General features: G+C 37.7%; 2 protein-coding genes across 3 annotated transcripts; both read right to left on the bottom strand.

The window, feature by feature from the left end:
• Positions 1–224: 224 nt before the first annotated feature.
• On the bottom strand, positions 225–11,406 carry LOC306883079 (centromere protein I-like). 2 transcript variants are annotated; one of them, XM_079438161.1, is made up of 20 exons: positions 11,101–11,406; positions 10,729–10,866; positions 10,420–10,538; positions 9,904–10,011; positions 9,720–9,768; positions 9,549–9,595; positions 9,322–9,411; positions 9,100–9,231; positions 6,695–6,820; positions 5,581–5,701; positions 5,357–5,451; positions 5,027–5,144; positions 4,696–4,760; positions 4,355–4,464; positions 3,304–3,439; positions 2,997–3,121; positions 2,126–2,174; positions 1,387–1,605; positions 926–967; positions 225–796 (listed from the first exon to the last, which is right to left on the bottom strand). In XM_079438161.1, exons 1-20 carry the CDS (start codon positions 11,258–11,260, stop codon positions 656–658), a joined length of 2,190 nt encoding a protein of 729 aa, XP_079294287.1. In that variant the 5' UTR covers positions 11,261–11,406; the 3' UTR covers positions 225–655. The 2 variants fall into 2 exon arrangements, with proteins under 2 accessions (XP_079294287.1, XP_079294288.1); XM_079438162.1 differs by having other exon boundaries at positions 240–796; positions 9,328–9,411; positions 11,101–11,366.
• A 2,972-nt stretch (positions 11,407–14,378) lies between these two features.
• Positions 14,379–17,270, bottom strand: LOC306882996 (putative acetylcholine receptor chaperone). Its single transcript, XM_079438039.1, has 2 exons — positions 16,762–17,270; positions 14,379–15,974 (listed from the first exon to the last, which is right to left on the bottom strand). Exons 1-2 carry the CDS (start codon positions 16,978–16,980, stop codon positions 15,612–15,614), a joined length of 582 nt encoding a protein of 193 aa, XP_079294165.1. The 5' UTR covers positions 16,981–17,270; the 3' UTR covers positions 14,379–15,611.
• Between the last annotated feature and the right edge of the window lie 966 nt (positions 17,271–18,236).

Raw genomic sequence — 18,236 nt, 5'->3', positions numbered from 1 at the left:
GCGTTTTGAAATATTAAAAACAGATTTGTTGTGTGAATTGCTCAACACAACTATATGGCATTAAATTGACTCCATACAACTATACTTTGAGACAAATATCCCACAATAGCTCTAAATCACTGCAAGTTAGCAGGTCCCCAACTAAGTCCAGTTTAATGTAAAGTTGATCATTTACAAAAAAAAAAAAAAAAAAAAAAAAAATTGGCAAAAGCCTGCACCACACTACTTTACCTCATGTTGGATCTGAGAACAAAGGATTTATTTTAATGTCGGGTCGATCAAAGATATACAGCCCATTTGGTTTACAGGAATAAAAAACAAGACTATTAATCAATCTTTGATCGTCAGTTTTAGATCGTTATAAATAATGGGATTTTGTTTTGTAGATGGCAATAAAAGCAGTCTTTTTTCTTTTCTTTTTTCAAATTTATCACAATGTTTTAGCTCCGTTTTCTGTGCACAAAAGATAAAAAGCAAAAAAGGGCTAAAAATATACACAACACTAGAAAAGACTGGAAAGTAACAAAATGGCTTGTAATGTACATATACTATTTACAGTTATGCAAGTGGTTCCTTTCTGCCCTCTTAAGGAGGATGACTATAAAATATATACATGTTTTATGAACACCCCTGACACCCGGACTTTCTGCCAGCTTCAAGGCCGACTCTTGGGTTGCCCGTCTTCTTGACTACTCAACGTTGAGCCGTGCCCAGTGTTGGTCCGAATAAAGTTGTTGAGGCCATCAAAGCCTTGATTAAAGAGAAACTCCATATACCAGTTCCAGTACTTCCCGGTCTGCAAACATGAAAAGAAGAGTTACGGTGTAGAATATTGCAAATGGAATATAACGTGTTAGTAAAAACATGCTCTCATGTTGACCTGAAATAAGCCGTTTTTAATAAAAAGGAGATAAAACGTTAGTACCTTTATAGAACCGAGATCCACATTCTTCCTCTCCGGCCAACACTGATAAATAGAACACATAAATATTCATTGTTCTCCCTTTGCTCTAAATCTCAGTAGTACACTGCTGAATGTTACAGTCGGACCAAAAAAGGTACTTGTATTATTAAAGATGATGAAAACTCCAGTCTCACACAGCTTCCATGAATAATAAAATGTGATTCTGTATTAATGGATCCTCTATAAATGATACATTAATACCACATTTATCTCCTTGTCCATTACTAAAGTTATTAGTGAAAAGTGGACGCTGCACTGTTCCCAGTAGTGACACAAGGCACACTTGATGTAATATAATCATCTAATTAGCTTGCGCAGATAAGTTCCTTTCCTTCGCTCCAAATGAGATGACAGTCAAGTATCACTGTACGATTACAAACTCTCATGCTTTTATATGTCACTAGTGTGAGAATCTCACTCACCCTCTGATGAAATTCGATGGCATAGCTGAAAAGCGCCGGGTGGTGGATGAGATCAAAACGGCACCAGGGTTCTGCCACTTTACTCAGAGCGATGAGATCCTTGTCAATCTCAATGTCTGAACCAGGGATGCACCACCAGGAGTTCCACATGGAGTTCACCATGGCTTGAAGGTTCTGATTAAACTCCTTGTATGTGTTTCTGCTAATGTGGAATGTTTGCTGTAATGTGAGAAAATATTATACATGAAACTAAATAATTCAACACCTGTCAAGACACATTTTCAGCTCAATAAAAAGTGTACATTCAAATTCCACAGAGTGCTTGTGGGAACAATAACACCTTGGTGCCACTTAAGGGATCTAATGGTTTACTGTGCAAGACAAGAATCACCTTGTGAGTTAATAAAAACCGTCGCCTATATATTTTAAATGATAAAAGTGCAAAGCTGTGATCAAATTATTTGGCCATTTTATTCACTGCAATGACAGTGCCATGCTTTGTCTCACTGGGATTCAATCAAGACGACTCCATTTCACTTTTCATCCCCAGCAGGTAAGGTGAGGATTACAGCAATAGCCTCCAGGAGCTTCATTGTAAATTCTTAAAAACACAGCTTGAAGGTCTTTCTAATTTACCCATTATGAGTAAATTATTCAGACACAAAACCTCTTGCATACACACAGTTGGCTTTTCATGATTTTGCTGTGTGTTCGTTTTATGACACAGTTTCCTCATTACCTCTCTCTGCTGCTCTTGTTTCTTAGCCAAGGTCAGATTCTTCCGGTATCTGAGAAAAGGATATAACAACAGGATTTTATTAATAATGCTAACATATTATACTAGAATTATTTGTTCTATTTAAAAAAAAAAAGACATAGAATAATTGAAGCCAGATATACAATACAATTGTGAAATTAATGTTGGTAGTTTTCAAAAAGAGTGATTATTCTGGTTTGTAAACTTATTTGAGAATATGAATTTTCCAGTTTGACACTTCCCTCAGCACGTTTAGCCCACAATAGTAATACACTTAAAATGAAAGCCTAGCAAATAAGTAGGCAACAATTTTGGTCTATTCCTAACACAACTGTTCCTCACAACTTCTCATATGACTTTTGTGCTTCTTTGTCTTTTTTTGGAGCTTGGCACTATTAATCCCCATCAACTTTCATTATATGGAAAGCAATAGCTTAGATATTCTTCTATATTGGCATGATAGTGTATAAATGGTAGACTTTTGATTTTCGAGTGAACATATCCCTTTAGGCCTTCACAGAAGCACTGGAAGGTTTGCGTGCCGAAGCAGAAGAAAGGATCTTCAGACTTCATTTCATCTATTGCTTACAGGCATCAGGCTATGGCAATGTAATGCATATGAAGGTTCAGGCTGTTGCCCTCAGTTTAGCCAGCAGCACACAGGTGTCCCACTGCCATGGGAACTGCACATGCGATGAAGAGGAACTAACCCTCACCCAGTTCATTCACCCAAATGTTTCAGAAGATTCCCTTAATCTAGCATGGCCAGGCTAACATCTCAAGCAGAAAATCTCTAGGATTGACCAGAGTGCTAAAACGACCCATAAAGCTTATTATAGCTCACATTTAGTACCTGTACATGATGTAGCCAAGCCTATCCACGCTGACAGAGTCTGTGGCAAAGAGAGATGGATAGAAAACCCCAGCCGGAGGCATGATGATCAGAGGCAAACTGTACTTCAAAAACATGTCACACACCTAGACATGACGAGAAAAAAATGTCTGCATTAGCACAACGACATTAACAGCAGGGTTTGTTGCACTAAATCTACTAGAAGAATATCAGCAATTAAATCTTAGTAAAACTCAGGATTGAGCTCCGGTTGATGTCACTTTGCCAAGAACATCATGTTAATTAAGTTAATCATAGCTGAGTGTACCGTCTCATAGAAAGCAAGTGTCTGGTTGAGCAGAAGAACATGGCAGTTCTCCAGACGGAGTCCCTCAGATGCCAGTAGTCCCACAAAGCGAACCAGCTCCATAACTGAGTCCATGAAGCCAGACAAGGTCATAGTCCTAGGAAGGGGAGTGCATTTTTCTTTTCACTCACTTTTTAGAAAGCATACACAAAATAACATGTGAAAAACGAGTTTTCCTTGCAGAACGTACAAAATAAATCAGCTTTAAATCAAACCTAGTACACACCAGATGTGTCTTTGTGCTATGCTTGGCACCCACACAATTCACACAGCACAGAGACCCAAAGCGAAAAAGGGAATAATGGGTGTATCGCATTGATGCATGGCACACCGGCGCAGTCAAACAGGGTTTTGCCCTTGATCATAATTTCTCCTTCAGCTGTGCACTTCAGTAATGTAATAAAAAAATAACCAAATCATCAGCGAGAGAGAAGCAATACACGACATGCGAGGGAAAAAATCCACTGCACTTCATTACACACCGTTCCACAGAACACTTTTAGGGTAAACGAGGTTCAGACGGAACCCGACCACAGGGGCAGTTCATTGATCTCTTTTAAATATAAAATATAAAGAAATCTGCAGTGGCAAACCTCAGGCAAGACTTTTAAAGAGTACAATCATTGGATTGTGGTCCCATTTCTTCAGATTATTTCTGCAATGTTTTCCAAGACGGTGAGTTTTTGACAGAGTCATTAAAAACTCTCAGAGGACTCGGTAAAGTGCAAGTCACATTAAAGACAACAGTATTTGCAAGTTATTTAAATACTAGAAAGCAACATGTTTCCAAGACTAGTCAGCTGGAAATAATGCTGGGATTTTACCAGGATTTGATAAGTATTTTTGGCTTTATTATTATTATAATAGGTTAATACCATTTTCTCTGCCTACACAGCCTCGGTTACATCAGCAAAAAGTTGTTTATTTTTGAAATAGGTTTTGAAAAAGTGTTGACAACTAGCTAAATACTAACTTACTTCTAAGTTTTATTTCACATTTTTGGTATACTCACATGGTGCTGGTGCTGTTAAGACTGATGTCCAAACCGCCCTCCGATGCGCTGACGGAATGCCATGTCAGCCACTTCACCAGCATGCTATTCAGACACTCGATGACACTACACTGTGAGGAGGACAATGTGAAAAGGCACATTCAGATAAGAGGGGAAAAAAAATCTAATCCAAATAGCATCCCAGGAAGTGTAAAGATGCTATGGCTTTGTGTAGAAAGAGTAATTCACTTATGTCTGAACGATTTAAGCAATCATTGACAACCTCAATGATTCATGCGGTAATGCTCGGGCTTGATACAAACAAACAGAAAGGAAGAAAACAACAACAATTACATACAAACCTTGAAAAATACTGTGGATGTAAAATAAAGTTGCTTCAGTGGCTCAAAGAGAAGTTTATGCATGTCTATAAATGAAGAAAAGAAATGTTAGGTTACAGTTTTACTTACACGGACCAATAAAATGCTGAAAACTATGAAATATGTAATCTGATCAATATACAACATAGAAATGCCATTATCATTAGAGGTAAGGACCGTTTATATTTTAGAACGCTACATGCATTTCACAAAAATAAAAAGTCACTAAATCAGCAAATGCAATTAGTTACGAGAGCAGAAATGTTTTTTCTTGAATTCCACTGGTTGCAGCGGAGGTAATTGGGACACTCACAGAAGCTTGGCATCAAGGGGATGTCACTGAGAAGATCCAGGATCTGCGGCCGGAGTAGACAGCCGTCCCACACACTCAGAAACTTATAAAGAAAACTCTCCGTGCTGGAGAATCCCTCCTGAGAACAACGTACAAATAGAAACCCTTTCAGCATGGGATTTTACAAGTGGGGAGATCATTCAGGAACACAGAAAAGAAAGAAAGATTGATAGGTGTCCTGGGGTTTGAGGAATAAACTGCCACATGTTTCTGATATTAAACATCCAACCTTGAGGCTGCCAAGGTTAACTTCCTATTGGGTAATACTTGTCTTCTGTTGCTTGGTCGTACCTGAAGGAACTGCTGTGAAAAGAGGATGGTGCTCAGGAAGCGGCAGGCTTCAGAAGTGTTGTCAGAACTCCCATCCACAGGACATAGTAAAAACTCTGCCAAAAACATACAAGAATAAACTGCATTATGGTTCTGAACTGGAATGGGAAATATAAAGGCAGGGGGGGACTAGAGAACTTCAGATAAGCCTGAAAAGGTTTGGTATTATGACATGGAAAATTTACCTTCTTGCAATGAGTGTCCAAGCCAAAAGTTAAGGCGCAGAAAGGCAGATTCATCCTGTACACAGTCCAGGTAGTGCAGAGCCAGAGCTGATCCCAGAAGCGAACCCATCTGGGCAGGCAGCTGAAAACAAGTTATGACTTCAACATTAAGCTGCAATATGCTATACAACGTGCATCTGCACAACATATAGACAGTATATCATAACCAGGCTGTCAAAACAGCTGGAGGCAAATAAACCAATTCAGTCATACTTCTGGCTCCTTTGAGACCTGAACTGAAACTGACAGTTTAGTACAACAGTTTAGATGAAACACATTCCACCATTCTACGTTCTCATTCTTTTCAAAAACTGTAATTTGTGTCAGTCTACAAACAGCTGCCTCACAATATGGGACTTCAACTAATAATAAATAAATAAAACTAAGTGACAGATTGACAACGGACATGGCTCAGTCTTTCTGTAATTAACAAGCAAATGTATCATTCATCTGAGAAATGACTGATTCTAATGATGGGGTTGCCACAGTGAGAAAGAATCAATGATCTTTCCCCATGGCCACAACTGAAATGTTTTTCCACATGACAGACTCCACCAGCTTCTTTCTCAATCCTTTCCTATTGCAGACTGCAAAAAACACCCTAAAAAGTGGTGCAGGAACACTATGACGATATTCATTTTGTGAAGTATTTTGTGAAGCAGAATAAAGCATAAGTGTTTGCAGACCATTAAAAGAGATTAAATAAGGCTTATCAGGTCAGTGGAACCAATCTGTAAATATTTTATGACTTGCCAATTGAGAGTGTAATATATCGTTTAGTACTTACAGACACAACAGTGTTGATATGGGACTTCACAAGTCTAAGATTTAATTTTACATCTGAGAAATTTGACTACTGTGAAAGATTCTGCAGTAATATCAATGAGGTGGGAGACTTGATGACATGCTCACTGATCAGTCTTGTGATGGCTTAGCTCCACCAAGTGGTCAAACCACAGTAGTGCAGATCTGTGTAAATTTGATGAAGATTATGCAATATGGCATTTTGGATTTAAAGAGCCAAGAAATCAATATCCTATTTTATTACTTGTCAAGAAAAAGACATGTGCATTACCTCTATATTGTGAATGTTCTCCAGTAGCTCTTTGAAGGAACGGAGCTCCTGCAGGCGAAACACCTTCTTGTTGGAGTTGCTGTCGAATGCCGAGCTCAAGGGAGGTATCGCTAGGTGATGCAGTTTCTATGGACATTAAATACATTCAATTTATAGCTTAAGTGACATTTTCTTTTTGTCACTCATTCATATAATTTCAGAACTTGCATATTTAAGAGATATATAATGCCAGTTTTCTGCCCCAATTTCCAGTCTGGAGGAGACAACACTAGTTGCCAAAAGTCAACTAGTGCCAATTTTAAAACATAAGATGCATTTGAATATGCCTACTTCCATAATATGTTGTAGTGAAAAAAAACAGTATGTGAAAATAGTATGTTCAAATTCATAGTATCCATATATTCATAGTAGTCATATGGGGCAGTTGTAGCCTAATGTTTCAACCCGGGGTCTCAGGTCTGGCAGGAATTGTAGATGGGAGTAAATAACCAGCTCTCTCTTCCACCCTCAATACCACGACTAAGGTAAGACCCTTGAGCAAGGCACCAAACCCCCAACTGCTCCCTGTGCGCCGCAGCAAGATGGCTGCCCACTCCTCTGGGTGTGTGTTCACAATGTGTGTGTGTGTTCACTACTGTGTGCGCGCACTTGGATGGATTAAATGCAGAGCACAAATTCCAAGTCAGTCACCATTCTTGGCCACACGTCACTTCACTTTCACTTTCAACCAGTAGGTGAAAAGTACCTGAATTACCTACTATTTCTGACAAAATTTTCACGTAACGGTAACAAAGTAACAACATGGTGGATGAAGTATTATTTGGTCATTGGTCTCCTGGCAAAAAGGTGCACTGTGTTTGGACCAATATGAAAGTCTAGTTGCATGTGCGATGCGATTATTAATAACGATTATTGTGAACAGATTTATGCCATTGTTTGAAGCTACATGCCATATTTTTTTATATAAAATACTTATTTAAAAAGATGCTGAAAACACTCTTCCTGAACTTTTATTGCTTTTGAGTTGGGATGCAGATGCACATTTGACTGTACCATTGTGAAACAGCCTCATCTTTTATACATAACCAAAAGAACAGCACCTCATTGTCATGATAAAAAAAAAAAGTAGCCTAACTATATGGTTTCTATGTGTTTGCATTGAAGAACAGTAGCCTAAAGACATTCAGTCAATTACAAATCCACATCAACTGATAGAATTACCAAAATAATGTAATTATATTCCATTACTCCTTTAACATATTTAATAATAATAATACTACATTTGATTTAAGGCGCCTTTCAAACCACTCAAGCTCACCGAACATCAGGTACAATAAAACAACAATAAAAAAAAGAGAAGCAGCAGTTACAAAATAACCACAGTAAAATAACAATAGACTAGAAGAAAGAGATAGAGGAGAAAAAAATAATAAACTCTAGATGAGTGTAGGCAGTCATCAAGTAGGATAAGCTATTCTGAATAAGTGAGTTTTAAGTTTAACTTTAAATTGGGATAGAGAGTCTAAATTACGTATGTTAGCTGGGAGTGAGTTCCAAAGGCGAGCAGCAGCACGGCTGAAGGCTCTATGACCCATGGTGGTTAAACTAGCCGTGGGTGTATGGAGAAGACCCAGTGAAGAAGTACGAAGGGTTCTAGAAGGGGTGTAGGGCTATTTAGTTACCGTTAGTGTTACTACAGTAAAACTATGGTAAATGTGGGTGATTTGTGGATTGAAACGTCTTCTAACTGGATCGTTGTTGCACTGTTTCTGCTGCTTTCTGCATCAGTGTTGATGAGAATAACAGCTCTGATTTATTTGGCTTTAAACTAGCTTAAATTAATGAGACGTGATTTGTACTGGAGAACTGCGCTGAACTCGAGTGCTTCTTACTGGATTTCACAGCGTTGTTTAGCGCGAGATCGCGACTGGTCACTGTAATAAACGCATTCGCTCTAAGCTCGCGCTGCGCTGTTTTCTTTTGAGGCGAGCGGATAAAAGGTCAGTGTGACGCACAGTTCAAACAAGTACCTCTATTTTGTTCCGCTTTTGACACGTTTGGCGTTTAACATATCTATCATGCACAACAGAGTGACAACGACTATCAGTTAGACAAAATGTATTTTATCCAGTGTGTTAAACCACGCGCTGTAAACACCTCTTAAGCACACAGAATAATGCAAGTGGGCATTTAAAATTTTTTTTTTTTTTTTGTAATCGCGGCTTTGAACGATTATGTAATCGTGATATCCATAATCGTAATCGCGATTAGAAATTTGATTAATTGTGCAGCCCTAATTTCTACGGTTTTAAAATATGTAAAAAAAGAATTGTGTAAATCAGCCTTTAGTTGACAAGTCAGTGTTCTCTTAAGCTGTTTACGGTATTACAAAGATGACATCTTACCCGCTTTCTGGAGGATGGCTTCTCTTTCACATCCAGGCTGAGGATCTGGTCAACTAAAACGGCACCCTTGTTTTTCCTCTGCACAGCACTAAGAGCCACTTTCCAGGTGGAGTTGTGATTCTTGAATCCAGTCTGAAAAACAAAAAATTGCAGTCTAAGAGTCTGAAACACCTGGCAGAAGAACAAAGCTCTGCTGGAAAAAACAGTAACGGATACACTAACCCTCACTCTTGATGGAAGTGAGAGCGTCACTAGGTCTGGTCGGAACACTTTGTAGAGTGCTAGAAGTTGTGTGAGAAATGGTTGTCTACCCTAATAGGAAAAAGGGAGAAGCACAAAGTTCTTGTCATATGAAACGCAGCAAATTACAAGAAACCTTCTCTACCACTACAGTTAAGCTATATTTATGATAAAGGATATTGAAGTGTTTATTTTAATATAGTCTTTACCATTTTGGCCTGAATATCCAACAGTTTCTTGACCCTGTACGGATGAACTATGGAAGTGAAAAAAAAATTAAATAAATATAAAAATAAATAAATTCTGAATAACAAGAAAATAATGTACAATTACAGAATTTACAGAGAAAAAAAAATTAAACCACTTAGTCAACAACTCACCATGTTCCCGCATGGATAAAAGGTACAACAAGTGACAAATAAAAGGGCACTGGGAAAAAAAAAAATAGCCTAGTAAATTAAAATGAAAAACATTTTTTAATACCATTATAAAACATATGCAGTATACTTAAAACATGGACATATTCTAAAATAGAAAAAAAAAACTTTGCAAAGCACAACTAACCAGATTTTCTTCCGTCACAAAGCTAAAAATGAAGCCATAAATAGATCTCAGGTCGTCTTTGCAGTCAATCAGGTCAAAAACAGTGAGTGCCCAGCGGACAAAGAGAACCTTAAAAGAAAAGACAGGGACTAGGTTCTATGCATCGGGTGTTGATTTGATTTTGAGATGTGGGTGCTGCATTAAAAAAAAAATGGAGTCAGATGAAATGGAGCCTGCAGAGGTGGGTTTAAGGGGGGACTAAATAACTGTCAAAGTCCTAAATATATAAACAGAGAGAAGTCTGTCATTCCACCATAAGTCAGAGACACGATACATATTTTTTTTTATTTACATAATAACATTTTAAAAAGACAAAAATTTAAAAATTTACATTTTTTAAATTTAAGGAAAAAGTAATAAAGAACATATATGGATGAATCTTTCAAGATTTATAACATGTATTTAGAAAATGGATACATTTTCATTTCTGACTTTAATTTTGATACCTATGAAGCAAAAAGAATCGACAGCCCTTACCTGTGCATTCATTGGCATTTTCCCTACACACAGCCATGACACCCCCTTTACAATGGCCTCCTGCGGCACCACTGTGGCAGGTATGAGAAACTTCAGCACCCTGGTACAGTTCCCAGTTCCTGTTGGATAAATTGATTTTAATCATCTGTGCCATAACACTAAAGGCACTCAGCAGAATGAGGATGAGCAACAGCTGATATGTTTGATTGGGATCTAATTGCTATAATGCTTCTCATGATGAATTCCTGCTCATGTAATAATGTAAACAAATACAGCTGAAGAAATCTGTGCATCCCCTAATTATTTTACCTGCATTGAGGCTTAAAGCCAAGTCCAGTAGCACTGTGATGACCCCCGGAGGAAGACCCTTACTGAGAGCCACTGTCTCCACCACCACCATATTCCTCTCCAGCTCATCATTCCCTCGGACTACTGTGCCAGCTTCCACTGTAACATACAAAAATACAGATATTATAACACTTAGATGCGATATAGTACCTGATGACGACACCCTCACAAAGATAAACAAAAGACCAACAGACTTTTAGTCGTCCAGAGTCATTATCAGAATTACTAAAGGAACAATAATTAAATAAAAAACGTCCCTACTATTAAACTGTAATGTAACCCTGTAAAATAGTTTTTGTAATACGTTTCTATAATGTTTTATGCTGCACTTACCCTGAGACAAATACTTCACCGCGAGACCGAAGGGATCCGCCTCGCCTTTTCTCTTTTCTTTTTCTGCCAAACGCAAACTTCTGTTACTCGCAGAGACGGAGGAGTCTATTTCTCCGGACGCTTCGGAGCCTAACCCCGTCAGGTTAGATAATTCGGCCATTTTTCGCTACATTATATTATTATTTGCTCTCTCTCGCGTGTTTGTCTCGGTCGCTGAAGTAACGCATTCAAACCAAACGCCAAATCTGCCGCGACCGTTTGGACATGCGCACTGCATCACTTCCTGTACTGCCACTAGCGGGAGGCACTGAAAGCGCACTGCATCACTTCCTGTACTGCCACTAGCGGGAGGCACTGAAAGCGGAACAGTTTTACTGCAACAAAGATGTTATTAATATATGGTTGTGCTTCAGAATTGTTTTTTCTTTTTTTTCATTGAATTCGTAATTAGCACTTATCGTTCTTAAAACATGAACAGTTGTGTACTGTTTTGAGCATTAACAATGCAAATTAGATGCACACTCAAATAAATAGCCTACCTATCTATCTATATATATATACATAGACTGTCTGTCTATGTATATAGATATAATATAATAATTGTATAATATACAATTATTATTACTAGTATTATTATTTCCAAGGTATCACTGGTAGGCTACTACTCAGAGCACTACTGAGCCACTCTTTATTTAGTCGATTATATTTTGTTACTGTCTTCTGGCACTGTTTCATTATATTAATGTTGTTCATCTTTTCTATTTTTACTATACATGTTTCTCGTTGTATTGTTCTGATGTATGGCATAATAAATAAATAAATAAACTACTGAGCCGCTTTTCTACTTCGTGTGATATTTTATAGTGGTTGGAAACAACAACATAGTGCTTGTCTGCCACCTACTGGACTGGGGTGGGCGCGGTCAAAGTGGTTGAAAATGAATTAAAATATTATAATATATAAATATAACAGCGGACTATCAGACCAAATTTTGAGACATTAAGATACTGAGTTGAATATATTTGATAAATAGATTGGTTGGTATAATGGTAAGAACTGTAAAAGAAAAAAGGGCACATACTATATACATACTGTGTGTTGATACTATAGTGAAGTGACATTCAGCCAAGTATGGTGACCCATACTCGGAATTCGTGCTCTGCATTTAACCCATCCAACGTGCACACACACAGCAGTGAACACACACACACACCGTGAACACACACCCGGAGCAGTGGGCAGCCATTTATGCTGCAGCGCCCGGGGAGCAGTTGGGGGTTTGGTGCATTGCTCAAGGGCACCTCAGTCGTGGTATTGAGGGTGGAGAGAGCGCTGTACATTCACTTCCCCCACCTACAATTCCTGCCGGCCGGAGACTCGAACCCGCAACCTTCGGATTACAAGTCCGACTCTCTAACCATTAGGCCACGACTTCCCCTAAAATGATCCATGCAACTTTTAAATTTGAATAAAATGAAAACTAAAAGACTTTCAAATCGCACGAGCCAATATTTTATTCACAATAGAACATAGAGAACATAACAAATGTTTAAACTGAGAAATTTTACACTTTTGTACACTGAATGAGCTCGTTTCAAATTTGATGTCTGCTACAGGTCTCAAAAAAGTTGGCACGGGGGCAACAAAGGGCTGAAAAAGCAAGACATTTTGAATAGATTCAGCTGGGAGAACATCTAGCAACTAATTAAGTTACTTGACATCAGGACTGTAACATTATTATAAAAAGGATGTCTTAGAGAGGCAGAGTCTCTCTTGATATTCAGATTCATCTTAGGTCAGAATTTAAATCAATTATCAAAAGGAATATTTGGAAATTATGGCAGCAGTATTGGGACATAGATACCAAAGGTAGGCATTTGTATCAAATACAATCAACAGTGGATAAGAGAAGAGTATCAGGTTGGAGCAGAACTGAGGAGAACATGATTACAAGGTTGCGATTGGGGCATACAAGGTTGAACAGTACAATGCATTTAATAAGTAAACATCTAACAGGGCTATGTGAGGTATGCAACGTTAATAAAACAGTTGAACATGTTATAATGTACTGTAGGAAATCCAAGGGGGTTGGATTAATCAAGAGATTGTAGATAGTGTCAATGGTCCATTTAAGAGATAGGTGGTGGCAATGCACTTATAAGTCTGCAATCCACTGTTAAGCAAGAAGAAGAAGAAGGCAGAGTCAGCTGAACACGCAGCGCCGGATGAAGCTCTATGAAGATCCTAAGTGTGTGCAAGAATCAAGGGTGTTTGAATGTGGGTTGGTAAGTTAATCAGGAGATTGTAGATAGTGTCAATGGAACATTTGAGAGATAGGTGGCGGTAATGCACTTATAAGTTTGCGACCTTTAAGCAACAAGAAGAACAAGAAGAAGGCAGAGTCTCTCAGAATTAAATATGGGCAGAGGCTCTCCAATTTGTGAAAGTGTGCGTAAAAGAGTGTGGAATACTTTAAAACAACATTCCTCAGCGTCAAATTACAAAGGCTTTGCAAATCTCATCATCTACAGTGCATAACATCATCAAAAGATTCAGAGAAACTGGAGAAATCTCTGTGCGTAAGGGACAAGGCCGAAAACCTTCTGTCATTGACATTACTAAATGGGCCCAGGAATACTTTCAGAAACCACTGTCGGTAAACACAATCCGCCGTGCCATCTGCAAATGCCAACTAAAGCTCTGTTATGCAAAAAGGAAGCAATATGTGAACATGATCCAGAAGCGCCGTCATGTCCTGTGGGCCAAGGCTCATTGAAAATGGACTGTTTCAAAGTGGAAGTGTTCTATGGTCAGACGAGACCAAATTTGACATTCTTGATGGAAATCACAGACGCCGTATCCACCGGGCTAAAGAGGAGGGAGACCTTCCAGCGTGTTACCAGTGTTCAGTTCAAAACACAGGATCTCTGATGGTAGGGGGGTGCATAACTGCATACAGTATGGGCAGCTTGCCTGGCACTATGGGATGGCACTATGACTGCTGAAAGGTATATAGAGGTTTTAGAGCAACATTGAAATTATTTTTTGTAAGGATAATTATGTTTGAGGATATTTATTTTTGTTTACACTGCATTGAGCTTAAATGTACTAAATAGCATATGCTGCATGATTTACAGTATTAGCACAAATAAATCAATAGGGTTGATTTTATAGTCTGTTTTGGACAAGAATGTGCTGATGGAAACATTTAATTTCATATTCAAATCTATTTAGTAAAAAGTGAGCAAGACATAAAAATCACAAGATGTGTTTTTAATACTGTCACGAAACTCCATGATAAACTGCATAGAGGTTTTATTGTCAGCATCTGCATGCACAAACATCAGTTTTTTCTCTCACTATCAAAAGTGTAATATTTCATTCTGTGTAAACTAAGAATGCACAATTCAGTTCATGAACTAGCTGGGCATTCTGGTAAAGGTTTAGACACAGGCCAGATTCTCTGTTAGGTATTTTTACTTGGTTACAAACAGCAAATTATCAGTATACATCCAAACATATCAGACAAGTTTCTCAGATCTACTCATTCCAGCACTGTGTATTTAGAGTGTATCACTTATTTGACACACCTGATTCATCTCTCCAGTTTATGATGCATAAACTGAATTTAGTATGTAAAATTGGTAAGACATCTCAAATTAGCAGTGCTGGATTTTCAGGAAAAGTATAAAGGAACAAATTGATCTAAAGAAAATACAGTAGATAAAAACATGAAGAAAAAAAAAATCCATTTTAGTAATAAAAAGAGTAAAAAAATGTGGTAGTTCTATGACTCAAAAGAAGAAAGCAACCATAAGAGGAATCCAAGGATACAATTTTTATTTGACTTGTGTTTTCAGAGACAAACTAGAAAATCTAATTTGATAAACAAAGAAATATTATTATATGCAAATTAAAAAAAGAATAATGTTATGCAGAACTTACATGCTGTTATGTTTTCAGTTTTGATGGTTGTAACAGATTGAGGCAACAGAACAGCTACCATCTGCCTCGAACATTTTAACAAATGATGTACAGCATTTATTAATAATTTTAAAAAAAAAATCAATCTCAATGTAAACAGAACCGGTTTTATATAGTATTCATCGACAGTAGTTCAAAGGTAAATAAACCATCACAAAAATTGTTGACATTTGAAGAAACCTGTTTCACAGTATAATCTTAAATGTGGCATTTTGGATATAGTTCAATGCAGGGCCAAAATAATAATAACAATAAATACAGCAGGGAATAACAGTACTTTCATTTTTTGTTGCAAAACCACAGCCAAAACAGTTGCCACAATGGTGATTGTCCAAATTGAATATTTGTATTTTAAATAAGAAGTTTACAGGTGAGACATGAGGTAAAGGATCTGGTTTTCAGGCGGCTGATATGTAGCTGTGGAACATAAATCACCTTTTGGGACTACTGTCTTTTTTTTCCATGCGCCTTCTCTACTATCCAGAGAAACAGATCTGCTGCCAGGCGCTCTTTGTGAAATTGTGGAGCTAAGAAACTTTGACTTTGTTCTTTTCCTGGGCAGTGATCTGCTCTTCTCGTCTCTCCTCCCTCTCAGGCCGGTCCTCACCCTGACGAGCAATGAGCAGCCGGCATGTCAGCAAAATACCAAACACCAGGGCATGAGCATAGCGTTTCAGAGGATCTCCAACCAGCTGGTGGAAGAATAGCACGGCTAGCATGACCAGTAGAAGAATAAAGTTGGCCACGTCTTTTGGTCTCCCTGGAACAAGGGTCAGAACAATTCCACATCCCACCTCAAGAGTACCAATAATCTTGCGTAGAAGTACAGAAGAAACACCAATTTTTTTCAATGCTGGAAGGGCCTTTGCATAACTCTTGTACGCCCTTTTCTGGAAAGTGAACGGAAACATAAAATTTATATTTTTGTCAAGAATATTTAACATGAATACTTATAAGAACACATGTAACTATGTATTATGTACACTGCAAAACATAACAGATGAAAGCATATGGTAGGTAGGTAGGTAGACAGACAGACAGACAGGCAGACAGACAGACAGATGCAAATGCATGTATTATTTTAATGCTAATATTGACTCAACTGTATTGCATTGAATTGTACTGTAATTTATTAAATATATATATATCTGAATGTGTCTATGTCATCAGCTGCTGCACCTGCAGATGGAAGATAGAATTTGCTGGAAAGCGGCGCCATTGCTTTACCATGAGCTGCTTTAAAAGGATTGTTTTACAACGATATCGCCAAATAATCTGAGAGCGTTTCTTCTGTTTATCATACAGATGATGCGCATTGTGATGTCATAATTGACCTATTTATGCGGTAATGAAACAATGTTGCGGATGTGCATAGAATGCGCTGTTCAGTCGCTCAATTCAATTATCTTACATAATTCGACTCATAATCAGCATTTTAATTATGTCATTCTTATATCTAAGATTATGGATGGAATTAAATGGAGTTTATCTTATATTCACCGACACATCAATACATTACATTTAATTACACAAACAGGCAGCAAGGCACTAGCGGGCATTTTATAGAAAAATGCAAAAACAGCCAGTTACTTTCGCACCCCCTCCTAAAACAATGCCGGTTCCTTCAGCTGAAGCGTCATTTGCTTATATGGATGCTGCTAAGCGACGATCACTTACCATTTCACTATAGGCATCTTTGCTTAACCTTGGTGTGAGTTTAATTGTACCCATGAACACGAAAAACAGACCCAGTGCAAAGGAAAGGGCGACAATGGTTATTGTTCTTGGCGAGGCCATCTTCGGTAAAGTCTCCTTTCGATTGGCATCCGTTGTCCCGCTCCAGCTTTCTTTACTGTCCTGCTGAAGATGCTGAAGGGGGGAAGGGCTGGATGTCATCCCACTTCAGTACTAGGGAGCACCATTAGAGGGCGCTGCGGTAAAGCCAATGGAATCCAAGAAGCGCTTCTCAACACTAGGAGGCCTCAGCAAATTTACAAAGAGACCGCTGGATGTTCAGAAACAGGTTTTTTTTTTTTTTTTCCGTTTTGTAGATCCAAAGTCATTGTCAACAAAAGTATTAAAAAAAAAAAACATTTGGTACATGAAAGAAAATCGCTTGCTTATTCGTAATTATTTAAAAATACATATGGCATTTAAATGACCTATGGTCAAATGAAATATTTCCCTGTTTTTCAGTTAGCCTTCAGGTAGAGAGAGGACAGCTTGACTGATTTAGCTTAACAAAGCGCTGTTTTTTTATTCAAAACTAACTTGTTTAGTAATATATTAATATAACCCCGTGTTTTGATCAGGATTTCGTTCATGTATTTGGTTGAAAAACATCAGGGACAACCATTTTTGAGCAACAGGTATGACATCATGCACATTTTTCTCCATATATGGGCGTTTCTTCAACTAGGGGCACTTTTAGGCTTGTGAAGTTGAATAAAAAAAACTTGTTCAAAAATTACGTAATACAGTCTCATAAGTTTCAATAATTTGTCTAGTTTTAAGGTCTGTAAGAGGACAAACTTAGATTACAAGAGAAATTGTTAATATTTTACATTTTTTCCGACCTGCAATGAACAAATGTCATTTCCACCACATCTCAATATACAGCTGTTAGTTAAAAACATAATAACTTATGCCACTCAAGAATTGTCTAAGATCATTTTTGTAACTAGTTTTATCAGTTTGTCCACAATGTACAATAATTATACATTTGTCAATGAGATAAATTAACTGGCCTAAGGACCAAATGCTGAACTGTACACCTGTCACACTCTGAAATTTAATATTGGTGTGGGCAAGAGCTTATTAGAAAATAAATAACTTGAATTTTTATATTAAGTAGAGCAGGATCTCGTAAATTGTGGATACATTTTTAATGTGTGATGAGAACTTTTTAAATATTTTTAAAAAATGTGTGTGGTGATGGAAATGACAGGGTGGTGGTGGAAATGACAATGAATTAACGTGAATGTAGAGAAACAGTGATATTTATTAGAAAAACTCTTAAATCATCACACTCAGAAAAATCAATTCACAAAGTCATTAAACATAACCACAACTGTTTTTAGTGTAGTGCTGAGTTTGATGTATACAACTGATTTGTCTCACAGATGAACGGTTACAGTGCATACTGTAAATAA

The sequence above is a fragment of the Barbus barbus genome, assembly GCF_936440315.1.
Source record: "Barbus barbus genome assembly, chromosome: 17".
Taxonomy (NCBI): domain Eukaryota; kingdom Metazoa; phylum Chordata; class Actinopteri; order Cypriniformes; family Cyprinidae; genus Barbus; species Barbus barbus.
This window is presented reverse-complemented; position numbering and strand designations above follow the sequence as displayed.

What these genes read in the sequence shown, in the direction of transcription:
- LOC306882996 (XM_079438039.1), bottom strand. Translation starts at nt 16,980, where the DNA reads ATGACATCCAGCCCTTCCCCCCTTCAGCATCTTCAGCAGGACAGTAAA. An exon ending in AAGATGCCTATAGTGAAATG is followed by an intron (nt 15,975 to 16,761) that starts GTAAGTGATCGT and finishes TTCACTTTCCAG; the next exon opens with AAAAGGGCGTACAAGAGTTA.
- LOC306883079 (XM_079438161.1), bottom strand. Translation starts at nt 11,260, where the DNA reads ATGGCCGAATTATCTAACCTGACGGGGTTAGGCTCCGAAGCGTCCGGA. An exon ending in CACTTCCATCAAGAGTGAGG is followed by an intron (nt 9,232 to 9,321) that starts GTTAGTGTATCC and finishes TTTGTTTTTCAG; the next exon opens with ACTGGATTCAAGAATCACAA. An exon ending in CACTTGCTTTCTATGAGACG is followed by an intron (nt 3,122 to 3,303) that starts GTACACTCAGCT and finishes CGTCATGTCTAG; the next exon opens with GTGTGTGACATGTTTTTGAA.